The 23345-nt window shown below is 58.0% G+C and overlaps 2 protein-coding genes across 2 annotated transcripts; one reads left to right on the forward strand and one right to left on the reverse strand.

Annotated features, from left to right (window-relative positions):
- Nucleotides 1-985: 985 nt before the first annotated feature.
- Nucleotides 986-17910, reverse strand: LOC128899752 (zinc finger protein 436-like). Its single transcript, XM_054179434.1, has 3 exons — nucleotides 17870-17910; nucleotides 11386-12057; nucleotides 986-2060 (listed from the first exon to the last, which is right to left on the reverse strand). Exons 1-3 carry the CDS (start codon nucleotides 17908-17910, stop codon nucleotides 986-988), a joined length of 1788 nt encoding a protein of 595 aa, XP_054035409.1.
- A 39-nt stretch (nucleotides 17911-17949) lies between these two features.
- Nucleotides 17950-19389, forward strand: LOC128899753 (gastrula zinc finger protein XlCGF26.1-like). Its single transcript, XM_054179436.1, has one exon. It carries the CDS (start codon nucleotides 17950-17952, stop codon nucleotides 19387-19389), a length of 1440 nt encoding a protein of 479 aa, XP_054035411.1.
- Nucleotides 19390-23345: the final 3956 nt, after the last annotated feature.

Consider the following 23345-nt stretch of genomic DNA (forward strand, 5'->3'; position numbering starts at 1 on the left):
CTGAAGCAAAGTACTACAGGGCCTGAAGCTCAGATTGCAACATCAGAAGCTTCCTGTTCTGGTTGCTGCTGTTGGGTTCTGGCTCTCAGCTGCTGGCTCTTTGCTGAGGGGGAGGGCTGTAGGGGTTGAACTCGTGGCTGCTGCTGCTCACTGTTCAGCTTCTTTCTGCAAACAGCCTCAGGTCAGTGTGCATTATGTGATCTCCTTTGGATTCAGCTCTTTTGATCTTATCTCAAGTCCTTATCTCAACCCAGAGGGTTTTTTGGTTCATGTGTGTGTTATTTTTCCCTCCCTTCTGTTTTGGGGGGGAACAGGCAGCTTAACCTCTTCTCAGCTCTGCAACCTGTTCCAGCCCCAACAGAAGCTTTCTGAGTTTTTCCAAAGATCTCCATGAGCTTCCCCCTACACCCTCCAAAGATCCCAAAAGTCAGTCCTAGGACCATCCAAATCCCAAGCACCTAAGATCACCTGAAAGCCCCTGAAGAATGCCTGTGAGATGCCCCTCAAGACTCCTCTGAGAACCTCATTTTCCCCTCCATGAACTGGGCACACAGCTCCACCCCATCCCTTGGGAGCAAATGCCTCCCAAAATTTGGGCATTGAGGCAGGGATATCTGAAATAAAAGCAAAGAGGCAGGATTTGGGTAACTTTTGGGGTTTATTGACACAATAGGGCAATGGACAGAGGGGTTCTTACCCCAGGTAGACACAAAGCATTGGGGAAGAACCAGACAGACCCTGGCAAAGTCCTGCCCAACTCCACTGGGAGCTCCAGCTATGCCGACTCAGCACTGTCATTGTTCTCATCAGCACTAATTGGTGTTCAGAAGGGCAGGAGGTGTTTGTTGCTGCTGGTGTCCCCAGTCCCTGAGAAGCACAAAGGAAAAAGGGATGGTTTTGGTGCTGGAAAGAACCTCTCAGAGTGGTCACGATTACCCAACAGATTCTAGGTGTATTTATGCCTCCCCTCCAGTTCAGGCTGCTCTCAGGTGTGGGTGCAGCGGTGCTTGTTGAGATTACACTTCCGGGTGAAGCTCCTACTGCATGCAGCACACGTGAAAGGCTTATCACCAGTGTGGGTGCGGCGGTGAGCAATGAGATGGCCCCTGCGGCTGATGTTCTTGCCACGGTCAGCACAAGTGAAAGGTTTCTCACCGGTGTGGGTGCGGTGGTGGTGAAAGATATCGCCCCTACGGCTGAAGGTCTTGCCGCACTCAGCACAGCTGAAAGCCTTCTCGCCAGTGTGCACACGACGGTGCTCTGTGAGGATTCCCTTCTGGGTGAAGCTCTTGCCGCAGTCGGTACAGCTGTAAGGCCTCTCACCGCTGTGGATGAGTTGGTGCTGGATGTATTTGGCGCTCGTGGTGAAGCTCTTGCCGCACTCGGCACAGGGGAACAGACGCTCTCCGGTGTGGATGCGGAGATGGATGAGGACAGTAGAGCTCTGTTTGAAACTCTTGCCGCAGTACCTGCAGGTGAAGGCCTTCTCACTGGTGTGGGTGAGGTGGTGGTAACTAAGATGAGAGATCTGCCTGAACCGCTTGCCACAGCTGTCACAGGAGAAGGGCCTCTCTCCAGTGTGGGTGAGGCAGTGCCGAGTGAGAGTGGCACGACGGATGAAGCCCTGTCCGCAGTCAGCACAGGTGAATGGTTTCTCTCCAGTGTGGGTGCGGTGGTGCTGGATGAGCTCAGAGTTCCATCTGAACCTCTTGCCACAGTCACCACAGACGAAGGGCCGGGAGCCAGGCTGGGGGCAGTGGTGCTTCATTGGCTCTGAGCCAGGTGGGAAGCTCTGCCCAAACTCAGGGCACTGATTCAGCTGTTTCGGTGACACTGAGGGACCTGCTCTGACTTCATCCTCCTCCATACATTCCTCCCCCTGGTGACCTTCATCATCATCATTATCCTTCTCTTCATAGTCATCATTCTTCACAACATCATCCTCCATCTTCTCTTTTTCCTGCTCCTCTCCCTTGGGACTGCACTTGGGCTTCTCCAACTTGATCTCTGGGTGCTGATTGTCCTCCCAGCTCTTTCCTGGGTCCTTCTGTGAGGCCATACTGGGGGAGGGAGGGGTCACAGCTGTGCAATAGGGAACATGGAAGCACCTGATCCCAGGACCTCAGACCCTGAGATCTTGCCTGGGTCATGACAGTCCCTGACTCCCAACACCTCCCAACACCCAGCTGGAGAAGAGAATGCAGAGGGGACCTCAAACCTTCAGTTTCTGCCACCGTGTGGGCTCGGACCTCTAATACCTGTGCTGAGACCCCAGGTTCCTGTGATAAGTGCCCTAAGGTACCCTGGGGCTTACAAGTGGTCTTGTCCCACTCTCCTCAAGCCTGGTGGCATTGGCAGGGTGGTTCCTGGCCCAGGCCCTGTCCTTTGATCTCTCCTGGCTCAGACAATGGAGGCAGCAGCACTGACCAAGGAAGACCAAACCACCTCCAACCTTCTCTCACCACCCTCCAGATCCCAACCCCCAAACATCACCTCCTGCTCACAACTCACCCCCAGCAGCCTGGAGCATTCCTCAACTCCCACAACACAAGATGTGCCTCAAAGCCCCTGGAGAGGTGAAATATGCTGGACAGGAGGAGGTGGAGGAGGTTGGGAGCTGCCCTGGGGGCCTGGGTTCCGGCTGTTAACCCACTCTGGGTTCCTTACCTGTTGGGCTGCTCCAAGGGACAGATCTGCAAACTGCTGTTCCCCAGCACACAGGGGCAGGGATGATGGAGAGAGGACACAGCCCCTGACAGAGAGAAGCAAAGGGCTCAGAGGAGAGCACTGACCTGCAAGCAATGGCTTAGCACTGCCCAGGACCACGCAGCACAGCTCAGCCTTGCTGGGGGCAGCTCCCAAGCCCAGCAGCACAGCCACAGCACACAGCCAGGGCTGATCAAGATGGGAGGCCTCAACAAGTGCAGACTCAGCTCCTTGCCCAACACACAGCCCCCAGCACACAGCTGCAGGCCAGCATCACAACACAACTGCCTCCACACAGCCTCTCCCAGCCCTTGCCTAAAGCTTCCTCCCATTGCCTGCCCAGGCCTCTGCTGCCTGCAGCTGCATTTGCCAGCAGATCTTGCTCTGGCCCCAGCTCTCCTCCCTGGCCCTGTCCCCCCTCACCCCCTTTGCTCAGCTCAGCTCTGCCCTGCACACACCTCTCTGATGGCCACTCCCCAAGAGAAGATCACAGCAGCCCTCAGGACACAAAGGGAGCTTCATGATCTCTGGAGATGCAGCAAAGGGGGAAGGGACTTGGGCAGCTTCCTGCTAAACCTCTTCAGCCCTCACTGGGATGCTGGAGGAGTCTCTGCCTCCTGCCCAAACCTCACACCTCCAGCACCCTTCACACACCTGCAGCCCAAAGACACTCACTGGAAAGGGTTTTGGCTTCCTTCTCTCCCTGACCATTTCTCTCAGCTTGCTCTTTGCAGCTCTCCTGGAGCTGCCACTCCACAGCCCCAAGAGAAAATGAGGTTGGATGGGAGGGCACAGTGCCCAGGGGCTGCTGTTCATCTCCCAGCTGACACATGCAGAGCTGCAGCACAATTCACTCCTTTCACCTCCTGAAATGCTGCCAGATTCTGCCATTCCCTGCACACACATTTGCCACCTGGGCCCTGGATCCTCTCCCCTTTTTGGGGGGACAAGGCCTAATTCCTGCCTGACCATTCCCAGGCCCTTCCCTCATTCCCAGCCCATCCATGGCCCTGCTGCCTTGGCTGTCCCCTGACCCTGTGTCCCCCATCTCCACTGCCACTGCAGCTGGAAGGGGGGAGTGGGAAATGCTGTGGCTGAGGAAGCCTCTAAGGAACTGGGCTGGAAGCAGCAGCACAAGGATGGAAGGGGCCTGAGACTAAAGGCTGGGATCAGCTGGAGGGCTGAAAGAACAGCACCAAACCAAGGAGGGGTTACAGATGAGGGCTGGGGAGGGAGCCTGCAGCCACCTCAGGCAGCAACTGAGGAGAGCAAGGGGGACAGAGAGGGAGTGAGACCTCAGGTGACTCCTGCCATGGGGGATGGCTGGGCTGTGTGGCTAGGAGCCCTGAGTGCCTGCTTGGGCTGTGCTGGATGTCAGGAGGGCTCAGGGGACTGTCCTGAGCCAGGCAGGGTTTGGGGCTTTGAGCTTCTGGGGTCAGCTGCTGCCAGCACCATTGGAGGTAGGAGCCAGGCAGAGCCTCACAGCTGCTGAACTAAGCCCTCCCACCCCCTGCAGCCTTCACCCTCCATCTCCCCATCCAGTGCTCCAGCTCCACTCACTTGTTGATCTCTGAGAGTCCCCAGGTCCCACCAAGGCTCCAAGGCTGATCTACACAGCCAGCAGGGCCCAACAGCAGTCCCTGGATGAGAGCATGGAGGAGAATCCCTGTGGTGGGTGGAAGGCACTGGGAGGTCTTACACCAGAGAGCAGAGACCTCCAGAAGGGACAGCAGTGTCCAGAGGGACACCACAAAGTGTCACCTATCTCAGTTCATTCCCACAAGGCCTGCACCCACTCTCTACAAAGAAACAGCACAGGCTCTCCAACCTCCTTTGCCCTTCCTCTCTGCTCCCAGCAACTTCTTCTGGGATCTCTCTCTGCAGAGGAGCTTTGAGGCCTTGGCAGTGCTGCCAACTGCGGCCTGGAGCCGCCTGGCTCACCTGGGAGCTGCCCAGCATCTGTAACTGCAGCTCTTGGGGATGGGGGAGGAGGGGCAGAGAGGCATGGGGGAGGGGGAAGGCATTTGGGGCCTGGGGCTCTGGCCTGGTTTGGTGGAGCTCTGGAGGCAGCTTTGGCCTAGGGAGGTTGCTTGGGTCCCGTGGCCCAGGCGCACTATGAATTGTTGTGGGTTTGATGCTTTGCACTGTAGGATGCAGCTCTGAACAGCACAGCCATGGGAACTGCCCAATTCCACCCAACCCTCTGGGCACAGCTTGGCAGCAACTCCTTTCACAAGGCTCAAAGAGAGCCTCTCTGCCTCCTGAAACCTAAGGCAATCCCCTGCAGAACAAGTTGGAGGAGCTCAAGGGGACAAGCTGCAGAGGGGGCCCAGGGCAACCTCCTGAGCTTCACCAAGAGCAAGGGCAGGGTCCTGCCCCTGGCCTGGCACAATCCTCACAAGCAGCACAGGCTGGGGGAGGAGGGCATAGGAAGCAGCCCTGCACAAAAGGACTGGGGGGTGCTGCTGGACAAGAAGCTGCACAGGAACAGACAGGGGGAGCCTGCAGCCCAGAAGACCAAGGGCAGCCTGGGCTGCACCAACAGCAGCAGGGCCAGAGATGGACAGAGGCCATCCTGGCACTTGGCTCTGCTCTGCTGAGGCTTCCCCTGCAGCACTGCAGCCAGCTCTGGAGCCCTCAGCACAGGAAGGACAGGGACCTGATGGAGAGGGCCCAGAGGAGGGACACAAAAATGAGCAGGGGCTTGCAGCAGCTCTGCTCCCAGGACAGGCTGAGGGAGCTGGGGGTGTTCAGCCTGCAGAGGAGAAGAGAAGACTCTGGGGAGACCTAAGAGTGACCTTCTGGTACCTGAAGGGGACTACAAGAAGGCTGCAGAGGGACTCTTTGCAAAGCCTGCAGGGACAGCACCAGAGGCAATGGCTTCCAACCAGAGCAGAGCAGATTGAGAGTGGAGGGGAGGAACAAGTTCTGCACCAGGAGGCTGCTGGAACACTGCAACAGGTTGCCCAGGGAGGGGCTTCAGGTCCCAGCCCTGCAGAGGTTCAAGCTCAGGCTGGACAGGGCTCTGGGCAACCTGAGCTAGTGCAGGATGTCCCTGCTGACTGCAGAGGGGCATGGACTGCATCACCTTTGCAGCTCCCTGACAACCCAAACCACTCCAGGAGTCTAGGAGTCTAAGGGCAGCCTCCAGGGAGAGCAGGAAAAAGAGGAGGCAGAGGAGGACAAGGAACAGGACAAGGAGGAGGAGAACCAAAATCCCTTCCCAACTCCTCCAAACCTCTGCCACATTCCTGGAAAGCTCTTCCAGCTCTGCAGAGTTCATTCTGCAGAGAGCTGAGGGAGTTTCTAGGCTCAGGGATGTGTTGCACACTCTGCACCAATGCTCCAGAAGCTTTCCAAGTGCCCTCCAAACCAGCAGCACAGCTCTGCTGGCACACAATGCCAGGCTGCAAGGGACCCCAAGGCTCAGCTGCTCCAACCTTGCCAGCTGACACTGGGCTTGAAAGGAGCTGGCCCAGCCCCCTGCCAAGCTGAGCCTTCCAGCTCTGCCCTGCAGGGGAATCCACCACTGCCCTGGGGAGATGATTCCAAGGGCTGACTGGGAGGGAAAAGCTTTTACCTCTGCAGGGCACTGCTCCACTTCAGCTCAACTCTTGCAGCAGCTCTTTGAGATCTGCCTTTGGAGCACCACAAACTCTGAAGCCCAGCAGTGCAAAGCAGCTCAGCTTCAACTTCCAACTGGCTGAATTGTCACATTTTAAATTCAAGGCAGGGGCCAAGCTCACAGACAGCCCCCAAGCTCAAGAACCAGCAACTAAGGTCAGAGCCAGCTCCCAAGCACAAGAAATCAGAAATGCAGAACCAGACCCCAGGCTCAAGACCCAGCTCCTAAGTTCACATCCATGCCCCAAGCTCACAGCCAGCAGCTAAGCTCAGAACCACTTCCCGAGCTCACAGCCAGCAGCTAAGGACAAAACCACTTCCCGAGCTCAAGAGCCAGCAGCTAAGGTCAGAACCACTTCCCGAGCTCACAGCCAGCAGCTAAGGTCAGAACCACTTCCCGAGCTCAAGAGCCAGCAGCTAAGGTCAGAAACACTTCCCGAGCTCGCAGCCAGCAGCTAAGGTCAGAAACACTTCCCGAGCTCACAGCCAGCAGCTAAGCTCAGAACCACTTCCCGAGCTCACAGCCAGCAGCTAAGCTCAGAACCACTTACCAGGCTCAAGAGCCAGCACCTAAGGTCAGAACCACTTCCCGAGCTCAAGAGCCAGCACCTAAGGTCAGAACCACTTCCCGAGCTCGCAGCCAGCAGCTAAGCTCAGAACCACTTCCCGAGCTCACAGCCAGCAGCTAAGGTCAGAACCACTTCCCGAGCTCACAGCCAGCAGCTAAGGTCAGAACCACTTCCCGAGCTCACAGCCAGCAGATAAGGTCAGAACCACTTCCCGAGCTCACAGCCAGCAGCTAAGGTCAGAACCACTTCCCAAGCTCACAGCCAGCAGCTAAGGGCAGAACCACTTCCCGAGCTCACCGCCAGCAGCTAACCTCAGAACCACTTCCCGAGCTCACAGCCACCAGCTAAGGTCAGAACCACTTCCCGAGCTCACAGCCACCAGCTAAGGTCAGAACCACTTCCCAAGCTCACAGCCAGCAGCTAAGCTCAGAACCACTTCCCAAGCTCACAGCCAGCAGCTAAGGTCAGAACCACTTCCCAAGCTCACAGCCAGCAGCTAAGGTCAGAACCACTTCCCGAGCTCACAGCCAGCAGCTAAGGTCAGAACCACATCCCGAGCTCAAGAGCCAGCAGTTAAGGTCAGAAGCACTTCCCGAGCTCACAGGCAGCAGCTAAGCTCAGAAACACATCCTGAGCTCACAGCCAGCAGCTAAGCTCAGAACCACTTCCTGAGCTCAAGAGCCAGCAGCTAAGCTCAGAACCACTTCCCGAGCTCAAGAGCCAGCAGCTAAGGTCAGAACCACTTCCCGAGCTCACAGCCAGCAGCTAAGCTCAGAACCACTTACCAGGCTCAAGAGCCAGCACCTAAGGTCAGAACCACTTCCCGAGCTCAAGAGCCAGCACCTAAGGTCAGAACCACTTCCCGAGCTCGCAGCCAGCAGCTAAGCTCAGAACCACTTCCCGAGCTCACAGCCAGCAGCTAAGGTCAGAACCACTTCCCGAGCTCACAGCCAGCAGCTAAGGTCAGAACCACTTCCCGAGCTCACAGCCAGCAGATAAGGTCAGAACCACTTCCCAAGCTCACAGCCAGCAGCTAAGCTCAGAACCACTTCCCAAGCTCACAGCCAGCAGCTAAGCTCAGAACCACTTCCCAAGCTCACAGCCAGCAGCTAAGGTCAGAACCACATCCCAAGCTCACAGCCAGCAGCTAAGGTCAGAACCACTTCCCAAGCTCACAGCCAGCAGCTAAGGTCAGAACCACTTCCCAAGCTCACAGCCAGCAGCTAAGGGCAGAACCACTTCCCGAGCTCACCGCCAGCAGCTAACCTCAGAACCACTTCCCGAGCTCACAGCCACCAGCTAAGGTCAGAACCACTTCCCGAGCTCACAGCCACCAGCTAAGGTCAGAACCACTTCCCAAGCTCACAGCCAGCAGCTAAGCTCAGAACCACTTCCCAAGCTCACAGCCAGCAGCTAAGGTCAGAACCACTTCCCGAGCTCACAGCCAGCAGCTAAGGTCAGAACCACTTCCCGAGCTCACAGCCAGCAGCTAAGCTCAGAACCACTTCCCGAGCTCAAAGCCAGCAGCTAAGGTCAGAACCACTTCCCGAGCTCACAGCCAGCAGCTAAGGTCAGAACCACTTCCCGAGCTCAAAGCCAGCAGCTAAGGTCACAGAACCACTTCCCGAGCTCAAGAGCCAGCAGCTAAGGTCAGAACACTTCCCCAGCCCCCAGGCTCAAGAACCCAGATCAAAATTGCAGCTCCCAGCTGAGACCCCGATCCCAAGGTTGAGAACCAGCAACTCAGCTCACCCCCAGCCCCAGGCTCAGAGTCACTTTCACAACTTTGCTTATTATCTCAAGTTCCCTTCATTGCAGTTCTGCTAAGTGTCCACATTGAAGCATTCAGAGAATGCTTTGGCCTGGAAGGGACCGCAAAGATCAGACAGCTCCAACCCCCTGCCATGCCCACAGACACCTTCCACCACACCAGGCTGCTCAAGCCCTCAGCCAACCTCACCCTCAGCACCTCCAGGGAGGGGGCAGCCAGCACCTCCCTGCCCAACCTGCTCCAGGCTCTCACCACCCCCACTCCAAACTATTGCCTCCCAAGCTCCACTCCAAATCTGCCCTCCTCAGCCTTCAATCCACTCCTCCTCAGCCCATCACTCCCAGCCCCTCACAAAAGTCCCTCCCCAGCTCTCCTGCAGCCCCCAGCAGCTACCACAAGGCTGCTCCACCCTCTCCCCACAGCCTTCTCCTCTCCAGCCTCCACAGACACAACTCTTACAGCCCACCCCCACAGGGGAGCTGCCACAGCCCTCCCTCCACCCCCATGGCCTCCTCTGCACCCCCTCCAACAGCTCAACCTCCTGCCCCCCTCCTGGGGGCACCAGAACTGCACACAGCACTCCATCTGGCACCACAGAATGCTGCCAGCACAGAAACCATTGCAGCAAAAGCCTCAAGCTGTGCTCAGCTGCCAAACCAAAGGGAGCTGAACCTGGCCACAAGAGAAAGGACCAAACTGAGCCAAGAGACTGATCCAGCACCCAAGGCTGCACAAAACAACCAGCAGCAAAAGCTCCTCCTGCCCTGAGCCTTTCTGTGCTCAGGAGGCCTGCAGAGAAACTGAGAATCACTCTCCAACCCCCCAGGGAATCTTTGTGCCTCAAGAGCTTGCAGAGCACAGAGGCCTCGGATGCCACCACCCCCAGCACAGCCAAACCCAGCTGAGCCCAGCCCCAGGCGCTCCTCAGCTCAGGCTCAGCACAGCCCCCACGCCTGACACCCCCACGGCACCCAGCACACAGCCTGCCCACAGCTCCCCCCCGCGCCTGGCCCTCAGCCCAGCCGCTGCCCTTCAGCACAGCAGCCGCCCGGCAGCTGCCGCCACAAAGCCTCCGACCCCCCAGGGCTCCCCCACACCCCCCCACAGCAGCCTCTGCTGCCAGCCACCCCCCACGCTCACCACCACCTCTCCTGCACACAGCAGCCCCCACAGCGCCGCTGCCAGCTCAGCTCTGCTGCCAGCCCAGCCCCCAGCACAGGGACACAGGGACACAGGGCCAGGGCCAGCCCCTGCAGCCCACCCATGGCTCCGCCTGCAGCACAGCAGCAGCCAAAGGGGGCCTGCAGCTGCCCCGAGCAGGGGGAGGCAGCAGCACAGCCCCGCAAGGAGCCCCCAAACACACCCACCCCGACCCAGCCCCGCACACAGCTCCCCACACCCGCACCCACCCCCTCGCAGCACCTCAGCGCTCCCCACTCCAAGCCTCCCCACCCCGACCCACCCCACAGCCACACACAGCCTCCCCCAGCACCAACAACTCCTACCCCCAACCCCACACAGCCCCACGGGCTCCTGCCCAGCCCCTCACACGCCCCTCTCGGCCCCCAAGCCCCCACCCAACCGAACAGACGCCCCCACAGCCGCACAGCCCCCCCCGACCACCCCCCACAGCCCCACGGACACCAGCCCCACCCCTCACGGCTCCCTCCTCCAGCCCAGCTCCAGGACACAGCCCTCAGCCCCAGGGCATCCCAATGCCGACCCCAGGAGCCGCTCCCCCGAGCCCCAAGGGATCCCCACCCCAGCATCCCCCACTCTGCCCCGCGGCTGCCCACACCTACCCCACAGCCCAGGCCCGAGGGGCGCGGAGCAGCAGCGAGAGGCAGGAGGCAGAGCTCGGAGCAGAGGCAGCTGCCGCCTGCCGTCCCCTGCAGCCTCCTGGCAGCCTGGGCGAGCAGAGAGCGATGCGAGGGAGGCCCCGAAGCGGCCACGCTGCAGCCCGGCGGAGGCGGGGGCTGGGGCCGCAGAGGAAGTCCCGCCCACGGGCGGGCAGCCGTAGCCAATGAGAGGCGGCGGGAGCGCGGCAGCTCCTCCCCCTGCTGGCTGCCGAGGCACAGCGAGGAGCTGCCGCTGCCGGCCGCGGCCGCCATTGTTGCTGCCCCGTGGGGAGCGGCAGCGGGGCCGGAGCGCGGCAGAAGTGCCGGAGGTGCTGGCGGGCGAGCGGCAGCTGCCGGCTGGGGAGCTGCGGCGGGGCGGGAGGGGCTGAGGGGGCCGGGGAGCGCTGCGGGCGGCGGCAGCGGAGCGGGGAAGGCTCTGGGCGGGCCCCGGGGCATGCTGAGAGCCGGGGAGCGCTGAGCTGCTGGGCCCCGGCGCTGCGCGGGGCGTGCGGAGCTCAGGCTTGAGGTTTTCCTTCCTCCCTTGGTGTTTGAGTCCCCAGGTTCCCACCGCCTGCTGCGGAACATCTTGGGGCTGCCTCCAGCCCTCGCAGCAGCCTCTCTCGGGTTGCAATCAACTTGGGTTGGGCTCAGGTCGGCTTTGAGCTTTTTCCCTTCGGCTGTGAGCTGAAGGCAGCTCAGGAAGAAAGTTCTGACTGCAGCTGCAGAGAGAGGACTTGGGGCCGCAGGAGGAAGCTTGAGGAGGGGTTTGGAGGAGCCCAGAGCGCTTGTGCAGGGCAGAGACACAAAGAGGTCCCTGAGCCGTAGCCGCCGTCCCTGGCGCTCCCCGGCCCCCGCAGCCCCTCCCGCCCCGCCGCACCTCACGACCCCGCAGCTCTGTCGCGACAGCGATGTCGGCGCGCACAGCCCAGGCGCTGCTCCAGCGCTCCGCAGCCTCTGGCCTGGAGGCAGCCCCAATGGTGCGCGCGGCCGGCAGGGGCGGTTCCCTGCGGAGACTTGGGGGCGTGGTTGGGCTGTTTCGGCGGCTCTGATTGGCTGCGGCTGCCCGGCCGTGGGGGCAGCAATGGCGGCCGCGGCCGGCAGCGGCAGCTCCTCGCTGTGCCTCGGCAGCGCCCAGGGGGAGGAGCTGCCGCGCTCTGGTCTCTTCTGATTGGCTGCAGCCGCCCGCCCGTGGGCGGGACTTCCATTGCAGGCTGGGAGCTGCTTCCGCTCCCCGTCACACGTGGCCGCAGCAGCCGGAGGGGCCGGGCCGGGGTCTCCCTCCCAGCGCTCTGTGCTCGGCAGCAGCCTGCCGGGGCCGGCGGCTCCCTGTGCGCTGAGCTCTTCCTCCTCCTCCTCCTGCTCTGCTTCGCTCTTGTGCCGGGGTCCAGGTGGGGTGAGGGAGTCTGTGGGGCTGAGTTGGGGGTGGTGGGGTGGGGATGAGGGAATGGTCTGTGGGGGCTGCGAGGGGTCGGGAGGGTCGGTTGGGTTGGGAAAGGGTTTGTGGGGCAGGGGTCGGTGGGGCTGGGGCGGGGAGACCCTGTACGGGGATCTAGGGGGAATCGGTGGGGTTTGGTTGGGGGCTTCTGCGAATATGTGGGGGGGTTCCGTGGGATACGGGGGAGATCCGTGGGGTACGGGGTGGGGGTGGGTCTGTGGGGTCCGGGGGAGCTCTGCAAGCTTGGCGCTTGGGGCCTGTGCGGTTTGGGGGTGGGGTCGCTGTGATTGTGGGGACCTCTGTGTGGCTGTGGGGGTCTGCGGTGTTGGGGGTGGTCGTGGGGGGGGCTGTGGGGTAGGGCAGAGGTGTGCAGGGTCGGTGAGGATCGTCTGTGCTGTGGGGGGTGGGGTTGAGGTGGGGGATCGGTGGGGTTCCTTGTGCTGCTGCCTCCCCCTGCTCGGGGCAGCTGCAGACCCCCTCTGGTTGCTGCTGTGTTGCAGCAGGAGCCATTGGGCTGGGGTCAGCTGTGGGGCGGTTTGGCTGTGCTGGGGGTGGTGGCATCCGAGGCCTCTGTGCTCTGCAAGCTCTGGAGGCACAAAGATTCCCTGGGGGGTTGCAGAGTGATTCTCAGTTTCTCTGCAGGCCTCCTGAGCACAGAAAGGCTCAGGGCAGGAGGAGCTTTTGCTGCTGGTTGTTTTGTGCAGCCTTGGGTGTTGGATCAGTCTCTTGGCTCAGTTTGGTCCTTTCTCTTGGGGCCAGGTTCAGCTCCCTTTGGTTTGGCAGCTGAGCACAGCTTGAGGCTTTTGCTGCAATGGTTTCTGTGCTGGCAGCATTCTGTGGTGCCAGCTGGAGTGCTGTGTGCAGCTCTGGTGCCCCCAGGAGGGGGGCAGGAGGTTGAGCTGTTGGAGGGGCTGTGTAGGAGGCCATGGGGGTGGTGGGAGGGCTGTGGCAGCTCCCCTGTGGGGGTGGGCTGTAAGAGTTGTGTCTGTTAAGGCTGGAGAGGAGAAGGCTGTGGGGAGAGGTTGGAGCAGCCTTGTGGTAGCTGCTGGGGGCTGCAGGAGAGCTGGGGAGGGACTTTTGTGAGGGGCTGGGAGTGATGGGCTGAGGGGGACTGGATTGAAGGCTGAGGAGGGCAGATTTGGAGTGGAGCTTGGGAGGCAATAGTTTGGAGTGGGGGTGGTGAGAGCCTGGAGCAGGTTGGGCAGGGAGGTGCTGGCTGCCCCCTCCCTGGAGGTGCTGAGGGTGAGGTTGGCTGAGGGCTTGAGCAGCCTGGTGTGGTGGAAGGTGTCTGTGGGCATGGCAGGGGGTTGGAGCTGTCTGATCTTTGGGGTCCCTTCCAGCCCAAAGCATTCTCTGAAGGCTTCGATTTGGACACTTAGCAGAACTGCAATGAAGGGAACTTGAGATAAGCAAAGTTGTGAAAGTGACTCTGAGCCTGGGGCTGGGGGTGAGCTGAGTTGCTGGTTCTTAGCTTGGGAGCTGCATCTGAGCTTGGGATCTGGGTCTGCACTTTTGATCTGGGCCTGAGCTTGAAGGTTGGGCCTGAGCTTGAGGGCCTGGTCTGAACTTTGGAGCTGCTTCCTAGCATGGGAGCTGGGTCTGAGCTTGGGATCTGGGTCTGCATTTTGATCTGTGTCTGAGCCTGGGAGCTGTGTCTGAGCTTAGTGGCTGATTCTTGAGCTTGGTAGCTGCATCTGAGCTTTGGATCCGATTCTGCCCTTTTGGTCTGGCAGTGAGCTTGGAGGCTGCTTCTGGGCTTGAGATGTTGGTCTGAGCCTGGGGGCTGCATCTGAGCTTGGGAGCTGCTTCTGAACATGGGAGCTGGCTCTGAGCTTGGGAGCTGCTTCTGCACTCTTGATCTGTCTCCAGAGCTTGGGGTCTGTCTGTGAGCTTGGGGTCTGGTCCTGCAATTTTCATCTGGGTCTGAGCTTTGGAGCTGTTTCTGGACTTTTGATCTGCCTCTGAGCTTGGGAGCTGGCTCTGAGCTTATTTGCTGGCTGTGACCTTGGGAGCTGCTTCTGACCTTGGGAAGTGATTCTGAGGTTAATTGCTGGCTCTGAGTTTGGGAGCTGGCTCTGAGTTTATATGCTGGTTCTTGAACATGGTAGCTGCATCTGAGCTTGGGGGCTGGTTCTGCCCTTCTGATCTGGGCCTGAGCTTGGGGGCTGGTTCTGCCCTTCTGATCTGGGCCTGAGCTTGGGGGCTGGTTCTGCCCTTCTGATCTGGGCCTGAGCTTGGGGGCTGGTTCTGCCCTTTTGATCTGGGCCTGAGCTTGGGGGCTGGTTCTGCCCTTTTGATCTGGGCCTGAGCTTGGGGGCTGGTTCTGCCCTTCTGATCTGGGCCTGAGCTTGGGGGCTGGCTCTAAGCTTGGGAAGTGGTTCTGAGCATATTTGCTGGTTCTTGAGCTTGGGAGCTGCATTTGAGCTTGGGATCTGGTTCTGCACTGTTGATCTGTGTCTGAGCTTGCGATGTTGTTCTCAACTCCGTTGCTGGCTGTGAGCTTGGGAAGTTGTTCTAAGCATGGGAACCAGGAGGGAGCTTCTGAGCTGGGTGTGAGCCTGGCCCCTGCCTTGAATTTAGAATGTGAGAGTTCAGCCAGTTGGAAGCTGAAGCTGAGCTGCTTTGCACTGCAGGGCTTCAGAGTTTGTGGTGCTCCAAAGGCAGATCTCAAAGAGCTGCTGCAAGAGTTGAGCTGAAGTGGAGCAGTGCCCTGCAGAGGCAAAAGCTTTTCCCTCCCAGTCAGCCCTTGGAATCATCTCCCCAGGGCAGTGGTGGATTCCCCTGCAGGGCAGAGTTGGAAGGCTCAGCTTGGCAGGGGGCTGGGCCAGCTCCTTTCAAGCCCAGTGTCAGCTGGCAAGGTTGGAGCAGCTGAGCCTTGAGGTCCCTTGCAGCCTGGCATTGTGTGCCAGCAGAGCTGTGCTGCTGGTTTGGAGGGCACTTGGAAAGCTTCTGGAGCATTGGTGCAGAGTGTGCAACACATCCCTGAGCCTAGAAACTCCCTCAGCTCTCTGCAGAATGAACTCTGCAGAGCTGGAAGAGCTTTCCAGGAATGTGGCAGAGGTGTGGAGGAGTTGGGAAGGGATTTTGGTTCTCCTCCTCCTTGTCCTCTTCCTTGTCCTCCTCTGCCTCCTCTTTTTCCTGCTCTCCCTGGAGGCTGCCCTTAGACTCCTAGACTCCTGGAGTGGTTTGGGTTGTCAGGGAGCTGCAAAGGTGATGCAGTCCAAGCCCCTCTGCAGTCAGCAGGGACATCCTGCACTAGCTCAGGTTGCCCAGAGCCCTGTCCAGCCTGAGCTTGAACCTCTGCAGGGCTGGGACCTCAAGCCCCTCCCTGGGCAACCTGTTGCAGTGTTCCAGCAGCCTCCTGGTGCAGAACTTGTTCCTCCCCTCCACTCTCAATCTGCTCTGCTCTGGTTTGAAGCCATTGCCTGTGGTGCTGTCCCTGCAGGCTTTGCAAAGAGTCCCTCTGCAGCCTTCTTGTAGCCCCCTTCAGGTACCAGAAGGTCACTCTTAGGTCTCCCCAGAGCCTTCTCTTCTCCTCTGCAGGCTGAACACCCCCAGCTCCCTCAGCCTGTCCTGGTAGCAGAGCTGCTGCAAGCCCCTGCTCATTTTTGTGTCCCTCCTCTGGGCCCTCTCCATCAGGTCCCTGTCCTTCCTGTGTTGAGGGCTCCAGAGCTGGCTGCAGTGCTGCAGGTGAAGCCTCAGCAGAGCAGAGCCAAGTGTCAGGATGGCCTCTGTCCATCTCTGGCCCTGCTGCTTTTGGTGCAGCCCAGGCTGCCCTTGGCCTTGTGGGCTGCAGGCTCCCCCTGTCTGTTCCTGTGCAGCTTCTTGTCCAGCAGCCCCCCCCAGTCCTTTTGTGCAGGGCTGCTTCCTATCCCCTCCTTCCCCAGCCTGTGCTACTTGTGAGGATTGTGCCAGGCCAGAGGCAGGACCATGGCAGAACTCAGCTGGGGTCTCACTCCCTCTCTGTCCCCCTTGCTCTCCTCAGTTGCTGCCTGAGGTGTCTGCAGGGTCCCTCCCCAGCCCTCATCTGTAACCCCCCCTTGGCTTGGTGCTGTTCTTTCAGCCCTCCAGCTGATCCCAGCCTTTAGTCTCAGGCCCCTTCCATCCTTGTGCTGCTGCTTCCAGCCCAGTTCCTTAGAGGCTTCCTCAGCCACAGCATTTCCCACTCCACCCTTCCAGGGGCAGTGGCAGTGGAGGTGGGGGACACAGGGCCATGGGACAGCCAAGGCAGCAGGGCCATGGATGGGCTGGGACTGAGGAAAGGGCCTGGGAATGTCAGGCAGGAATTAGGTGTTGACCCCCCAAAAGAGGACAAGTTACAGGTCCTAGGTGGCAAATGTGTGTGCAGGGCATGGCAGAATCTGGCAGCATTTGAGGAGGTGAAAGGAGTGAATTGTGCTGCAGCTCTGCATGTGTCAGCTGGGAGATGAACAGCAGCCCCTGGGCACTGTGCCCTCCCATCCAACCTCATTTTCTCTTGGGGATGTGGAGTGGCAGCTCCAGGAGATCTGCAAAGAGCCAGCTGAGAGAAATGGTCAGGGAGAGAAGGAAGCCAAACCCTTTCCAGTGAGTGTCTTTGGGCTGCAGGTGTGTGAAGGGTGCTGGAGGTGTGAGGTTTGGGCAGGAGGCAGAGACTCCTCCAGCATCCCAGTGAGGGCTGAAGAGGTTTGGCAAGAAGCTGCCCAAGTCCCTTCCCCTTTTGCTGCATCTCCAGAGATCATGAGCTCCCTTTGTGTGTGTCCTGAGGGCTGCTCTGATCTTCTCTTGGGGAGTGGGCAGCAGAAAGGTGTGTGCAGGGCAGAGCTGGGCACAGAGTGGGTGTGGTGGGGGCAGGACCATGGAGGAGAGGTGGGACCAGAGCAAGATGTGCTGGCAAATGCAGCTGCAGGCAGCAGAGCCCTGGGCAGGCACTAAGGGCTGGGAGAGGCTGTGTGGAGGCAGCTGTGTTGTGGTGCTGGCCTGCAGCTGTGTGCTGGAGGCTGTGTGCTGGGCAAGGAGCTGAGTCTGCACTTGTTGAGGCCTCCCATCTTGATCAGCCCTGGCTGTGTGCTGTTACTGTGCTGCTGGGCTTGGGAGCTGCCCCCAGCAAGGCTGAGCTGTGCTGCCTGGTCCTGGGCAGTGCTGAGCCATTCCTTACAGGTCAGTGCTCTCCTCTGAGCCTTTTGCTTCTCTCTGTCAGGGGCTGTGTCCCTCTCTCTATAAGCCTTGCCTGTGTGTGCTGGGGAAGAGCAGAGTCTTCAGATCTGCCCCTTGGACCAGGCCATTAAGGAACCCAGAGTTGGGCAACATCAGGACCCCGGCTCCCAGGGCAGCTCCCAACAGCTGTGGTGGGAGTAGGGGACCCCTCACATGGTTGGGGGTCTGATGTGTGGCAGGAGGCTTGGGATGTGGAGGGTGGTGAGAGAAGGTGGAGGTGGTTTGGTGTTCCTTGTTCCCAGCCCCCAGGGTACCTCTTAACCTCTTCCAGCTCTTCCTGCCCACCACATTTCACCCCTCCAGGGGCTCTGAGGGACATCAGCTGTAGTGGGTGTCTGGGAATTCCCCAGGCTAGTGGGGGTCAGTTGTGTGGCAGGAGGAGATGTTTGGGGTTGGGATGTGGAGGGTGGTGGGAGAAGGTTGGAGGTGGTTTGGTCTTTCATTGGTCAGTGCTGCTACCTCTCTTTGAGCCAGGAGAGATCAAAGGACAGGGCCTGGGCCAGGAACCACCCTGCCAATGCTGCCAGGCTCGAGCTGTGTAGGACAAAACCCCTTGTAAATCCCAGGGTACCTCAGGCTACTGATCACAGGAACCTGGGGTCTCAGCACAGGTATTGGAGGTCTGAGCCCACACTGTGGCAGAAACTGAAGGTTTGAGGTCCCCTCTGCATTCTTTCCTCCAGCTGGGTGTTGGGAGGTGTTGGGAGTCAGGGACTATTATGACCCACACAGGATCTCAGGGTTTGAGGTCCTGGGCTCAGGTGCTTCCATCTTCCGTATTTCAGAGCTGTGACCCCTTCCTGCCACAGTATGACCTCACGGAAGGACCCAGACAAGAGCTGGGAGGAGAAGCAGCACCCAGAGATCAAGTTGGAGCAGTCAAAGTTCAGCCTGAAGGGAGAGGAGGAGGAAGAGGAAAAAGAGGACAAGATGGAGGATGATGCTGAGAAGAATGATGACTATGAAGAGGAGGATAATGATGATGATGAAGGTGACCAGGATGAGGGGGAGGAATGTATGGAGGAGGATGAAGTCAGAGCAGGTCCCTCAGTGTCACCGAAACAGCTGAGTCAGTGCCTTGAGTGTGGGCAGAGCTTCCCACCTGGCTCAGAGCCAGTGAAGCACCACTGCCCGCAGCCTGGCTCCCGGCCCTTCGTCTGTGGTGACTGTGGCAAGAGGTTCAGCTGGAACTCAAACCTCATCCGGCACCGCCGCACCCACACTGGAGAGAAACCATTCACCTGTGCTGCCTGCAGCCAGAGCTTCACCCAGCGCTCCAATCTCATCCGGCACTGCCGCACCCACACTGGAGAGAAACCATTCACCTGTGCTGACTGCGGCCAGAGCTTCACCCAGCGCGGCCATCTCACCCAGCACTGCCTCACCCACACTGGAGAGAGGCCCTTCTCTTGTGACAGCTGTGGCAAGCGCTTCAGGCACATGGCTCATCTTAGGCAACACCACCTCACCCACACCAATGAGAAGTCCTTCACCTGCAGAGACTGCGGCAAGAGCTTCAACCACAGCTCCACTCTCACCATCCATCGCCGCATCCACACCGGAGAGCATCTGTTCCCCTGTGCTGAGTGCGGCAAGAGCTTCACCACGAGCACTCGACTCATCCGGCACCAACTCATCCACAGCGCTGAGAAGCCCTACAGCTGTGCCGACTGTGGCAAGAGATTCACCCAGAAGGTACAGCTCACAGAGCACCGTCGTGTGCACACTGGCGAGTCATTCAGCTGTGCTGAGTGCGGCAAGGCCTTCAGCCATAGGGGCACTCTCATTCACCACCGCCGCACCCACACTGGTGAGAAACCTTTCACCTGTTCTGCCTGTGGCAAGAGTTTCAGCCGCAGGAGCCATCTCATTCGCCACTGCTGCACCCACACCGGTGAGAGACCGTTTACCTGTGCTGACTGTGGCAAGAGGTTCAGCCGCAGGGGCAATCTCATTGCTCACCGCCGCACCCATACTGGTGAGAAACATTTCACTTGTGCTGACTGTGGGAAGAGCTTCAGCCGCAGTGACCATCTCATTGGTCACCGCCGCACCCACACAGGTGAGAAGCCGTTCACCTGTGCTGACTGTGGCAAGAGCTTCAGCCGCAGGGACACTCTCATTGTTCACCGCCGCACCCACACCGGTGAGAAACCGTACACCTGTGCTGACTGTGGGAAGAGCTTCACCCAGACGGTAACCCTCAACAAGCACCGCTGCACCCACACCAGAGAGCAGCCTGCACTGTAGGGGGCATAAATCCACCTAGACTCGGCTGGGTAATCGTGACCCCTCTGAGAGAGCCTTTCAGGCACCAAAATCATCCCTTTTTCCTTTGCAGTTCTCAGGGGCTGGGGACACCAGCAGCAGCAAACACCTCCTGCCCTTCTGAACACCAATTATTGCTAATGAGAACAATTACAGTGCTGAGTCGGCACAGCTGGAGCTCCCAGTGAAGCTGGGCAGGGCTTTGCCAGGGTCTGCCTGGTTCTTCCCCAAAGCTTTGTGTCTCCCTGGGGTAAGAACCTCCCTGTACATTGACCAATTGTGTCAATAAACCCCAAAAGTTACCCAAATCCTCTCTGCTTTTATTTCAGATATCCCTGCCTCAATTCCCCAAATTTGGGGGCATCTGCTCTGAAGGGTTGGGGTGGAGATGTGTGCCCAGTTCAAGGAGGGGAAAATGAGGTTCTCAGAGGAGTCTTGAGGTGCATCTCAGAGTCTTTCTTCAGGGGCTTTCAGGTGATCTCAGGTGTTTGGGATTTGGATGGTCCTAGGATTGACTTTAGGGATCTTTGGAGGGTGTAGGGGGAAGCTGATGGAGATCTTTGGAAGAACTCTGGAAGCTTCTGTTGGCTTTCTACTATGGGGCTGGAACAGGTTGAAGAGCTGAGAAGAGGTTAAGCTGCCTGTTCCCCCCAAAAACAGAAGGGAGGGAAAAATAACACACACACAAATCAAAAAACCCTCTGGGTTGAGATAAGGACTTGAGACAGCATCAAGAGAGCTGAATCCAAAGGAGATCCCATAATGCACACTGACCTGAGGCTGGTTGCAGAAAGAAGCACAGCAGTGAGCAGCAGCGGCCAGGAGTTCGATCCCTACAGCCCTCCAGCAGCAACCAGAACAGGAAGCCTCTGATGTTGCAATCTGAGCTTCAGGTCCTGTAGTACTTTGCTCCAGCCAGCACTGTCCCTGTGAAGGTGGCATGAGGCAGGGTGGAGTAATGGCAGCAAATTTCCAACTTAACCTTTGATATTGCCAAGCCCTCATTCTGTGCCATCTGCACCCTGCCCAGCAGCGATCAGCAGCACACCTCAGGCACTGTCCATTCTCACTCCACAGGAGGTGGCTTTGCAGGACCCAGAGGGCTGCTCACTGCAGGTGCTCTGCAGCTCCACTCTGTTCCAGCACGGTCTGGATCAGTCCATGCCCAGTCCAAATGCTGCAAATGCTGGGGCTGTGTTTCCAGCTCTGGGGCAATCTGGGTCCAGTGACTCCTTCCATGCCTCCAAGTGAAAGCAAACTGTGGCTTGCATCCCAGTACTCAGCTTCCAACACATCCAGGTGTGGGGATCCTCCTGTCACACCAGAAACACAGATGGGTGCCACCCCTCATGCTTTGATGGTGTCAGAGCACTCTGGGCACCTGTATCTACTAAAGCTTTATCCTCTCATGGGTTCAACTTGCCAGGCCATTGGTTCTGTGAGGTCCAACAAACCAATTTGTCTCTCCCCTCCATCTGGTTGGAGGCAGAGCCCCTCTAAGTGCCAGGTGCTGCTCTTTGGCCACAACAACCCCATGCAGTGCTACAGGCTGGGGTCAGAGTGGCTGGAGAGCAGCCAGACAAAAAGTGACCTTGGTGGTACTGGTTGGTAGTAGGCTGAACATGAGCCAGCAGTGCACTCAGAAGTGTGCCCTAACTTGTCACTGCCTTTCCCTCCTTGCACAGGTCTCCATGGCCAGAGGCAGCAGATGGCCAACAGCAGCTCCAGCACCCACTTCCTCCTCCTGCCATTCCCAGGCACAAGGCAGCTGCAGCTCCTGCACTTCTGCCTCTTCCTGGCCATCTACCTGGCTGCCCTGCTGGGCAATGGCCTCATCATCAGCACCATAGCCTGGGACCACCACCTCCACACCCCCATGTACTTCTTCCTCCTCAACCTTGCCCTCCTTGACCTGGGTGCCATCTCCACCACTGTGCCCAAATCCATGGCCAATTCCCTGAGGGACAGCAAGAACATCTCTTATGCAGGATGTGTTCCTCAGGTCTTTCTCTTCCCCTTTTTCATTTCAGCAGAGTATTTTCTCCTCACCACCATGTCCTACGATCGCTACGTTGCCGTCTGCAGACCCCTGCACTATGAGACCCTCCTGGGCAGCAGAGTTTGTCTCCACCTGGCAGCAGCTGCCTGGGCCTGTGGGGTTCTTTATGGTCTGCTGCACACAGCCAATACATTTTCCCTGCCCCTCTGCCAGGGCAATGTTCTGGAGCAGTTCTTCTGTGAAATCCCCCAGATCCTAAAGCTCTCCTGCTCCACCTCCTACCTCAGGGAATTTTGGGTTCTTGTTGCCAGTTTCTGTTTATTCTTTGTATGTTTCATGTTGATTGTGGTGTCCTATGTGCAGATCTTCAGGGCAGTGCTGAGGATCCTGTGGTGGTGTGAAAGGAAAGGCTCTGCTTTCCCTCCCCCACTGAGAAAGAAACAGCGGCTAAAACTGAGTCGGAGAAATTAGTATATTTTACAAGGAAACAGATTCTATGTAACACAACAAATACAGGTATTTTACAATATATACAGGAATATACAGCAAATAAACACAGTCAGAAACCAGACCCCCAACAGAGGGGGCTTCCCCCTGTGCCCCCTTCACCCCCCTACCTCCCTTCTCCCCCAAAGAGGTAGAAGACGAGAAGAAAGGGGAGTTAGTACAGCAGACAGAGGCCTATGCACAGGGAATTAGTTCTTATCTTAGTTGGCCAGAATCCCAGAAGCAGAATCCAGCCGAAAGGGACAGCGAAGGAAGGAAGACTGAGAGAAAGTCCCAGCTCTCCTGGGTCTAACCTCACCTCCCACAATCCTACCAATGAAATTAATTTAGAATACCAAAATATTTTATAAACATTTAGCCAGTGTGCCCCTTTCTTAAAGGCACAGCATCAAACGGCCACAGTCCACACCTTCTAAACAATTTCATTGGTCGTTCGCACTGTCCATCCAATCGGAAACCATATTTACAGTTCGTGAGTAAAGTTCATAGTCCGTTCCGGCTATACTCAGATGTAGATGATTCAGAAGTCCAAAAAAGTCAAGAAATAAGAAAATGGAAACCAGCTTGTCTCTCTGCAGAAGAAGTGAAGAAAAGGGAAACAGGAACACAGGGACTCTCAGTTGAGTCAGGGCTCTCAGGGTTCTCAGGGTTCGTGCACTGTAGATTCCTCAGGGATTCTTCCTTTGGGCGCGTTGTAGCTGTACAACAGTTTGAAATTAAACTCTTTCAGCTAAAGTTAAATTTCTTTGTGGAATACATTGAATTTGACCATTCTCCTGCATTACCCAATCAGTGTGACCAGGACCAGGTTTAGCCTCTCCTGAGGGCGAAAATACCCAAACAGTTTTACCTAACAGATTCTTTTCTCTAACAACAGGAACTCTATCACCTTCTACTCTCCGTAGCAGATCTGAATGTGCCAGTCCGGCTCAGTTCACTGAACCTCTACTATTCACCAGCCAGGTTGCTTGTGCTAAATGTTTCTCCCAGTTTTTCAAAGATCCACCTCCCATGGCTTTGAGAGTGGTCTTCAACAAACCGTTGTAGCGTTCAATCTTCCCTGCAGCTGGTGCATAGTAAGGAATGTGGAAAATCCACTCAATACCGTGCTCTTTTGCCCAGCTCTTTACAAGGTTGTTCTTGAAGTGAGTTCCGTTGTCTGACTCAATCCTCTCTGGAGTTCCGTGTCTCCACAGGATCTCTCCAGACCGAGAATGGTGTTGCGTGCAGTTGCATGTGGAACTGCATAAGTTTCCAGCCATCCAGTGTTTGCCTCTACCATAGTAAGCACGTATTGCTTACCAGAACGAGAACGTGGCTAGAGTATGTAGTCAATCTGCCAAGCTTCACCATACCTGTACTTGGACCATCTGTCACCATACCACAAGGGCTTAATTCGCTTTGCCTGCTTAATGGCAGCAAAAATGTCACA

The sequence above is a fragment of the Dryobates pubescens genome, unplaced genomic scaffold (genome assembly GCF_014839835.1).
Source record: "Dryobates pubescens isolate bDryPub1 unplaced genomic scaffold, bDryPub1.pri scaffold_56_arrow_ctg1, whole genome shotgun sequence".
NCBI classification, from domain to species: domain Eukaryota; kingdom Metazoa; phylum Chordata; class Aves; order Piciformes; family Picidae; genus Dryobates; species Dryobates pubescens.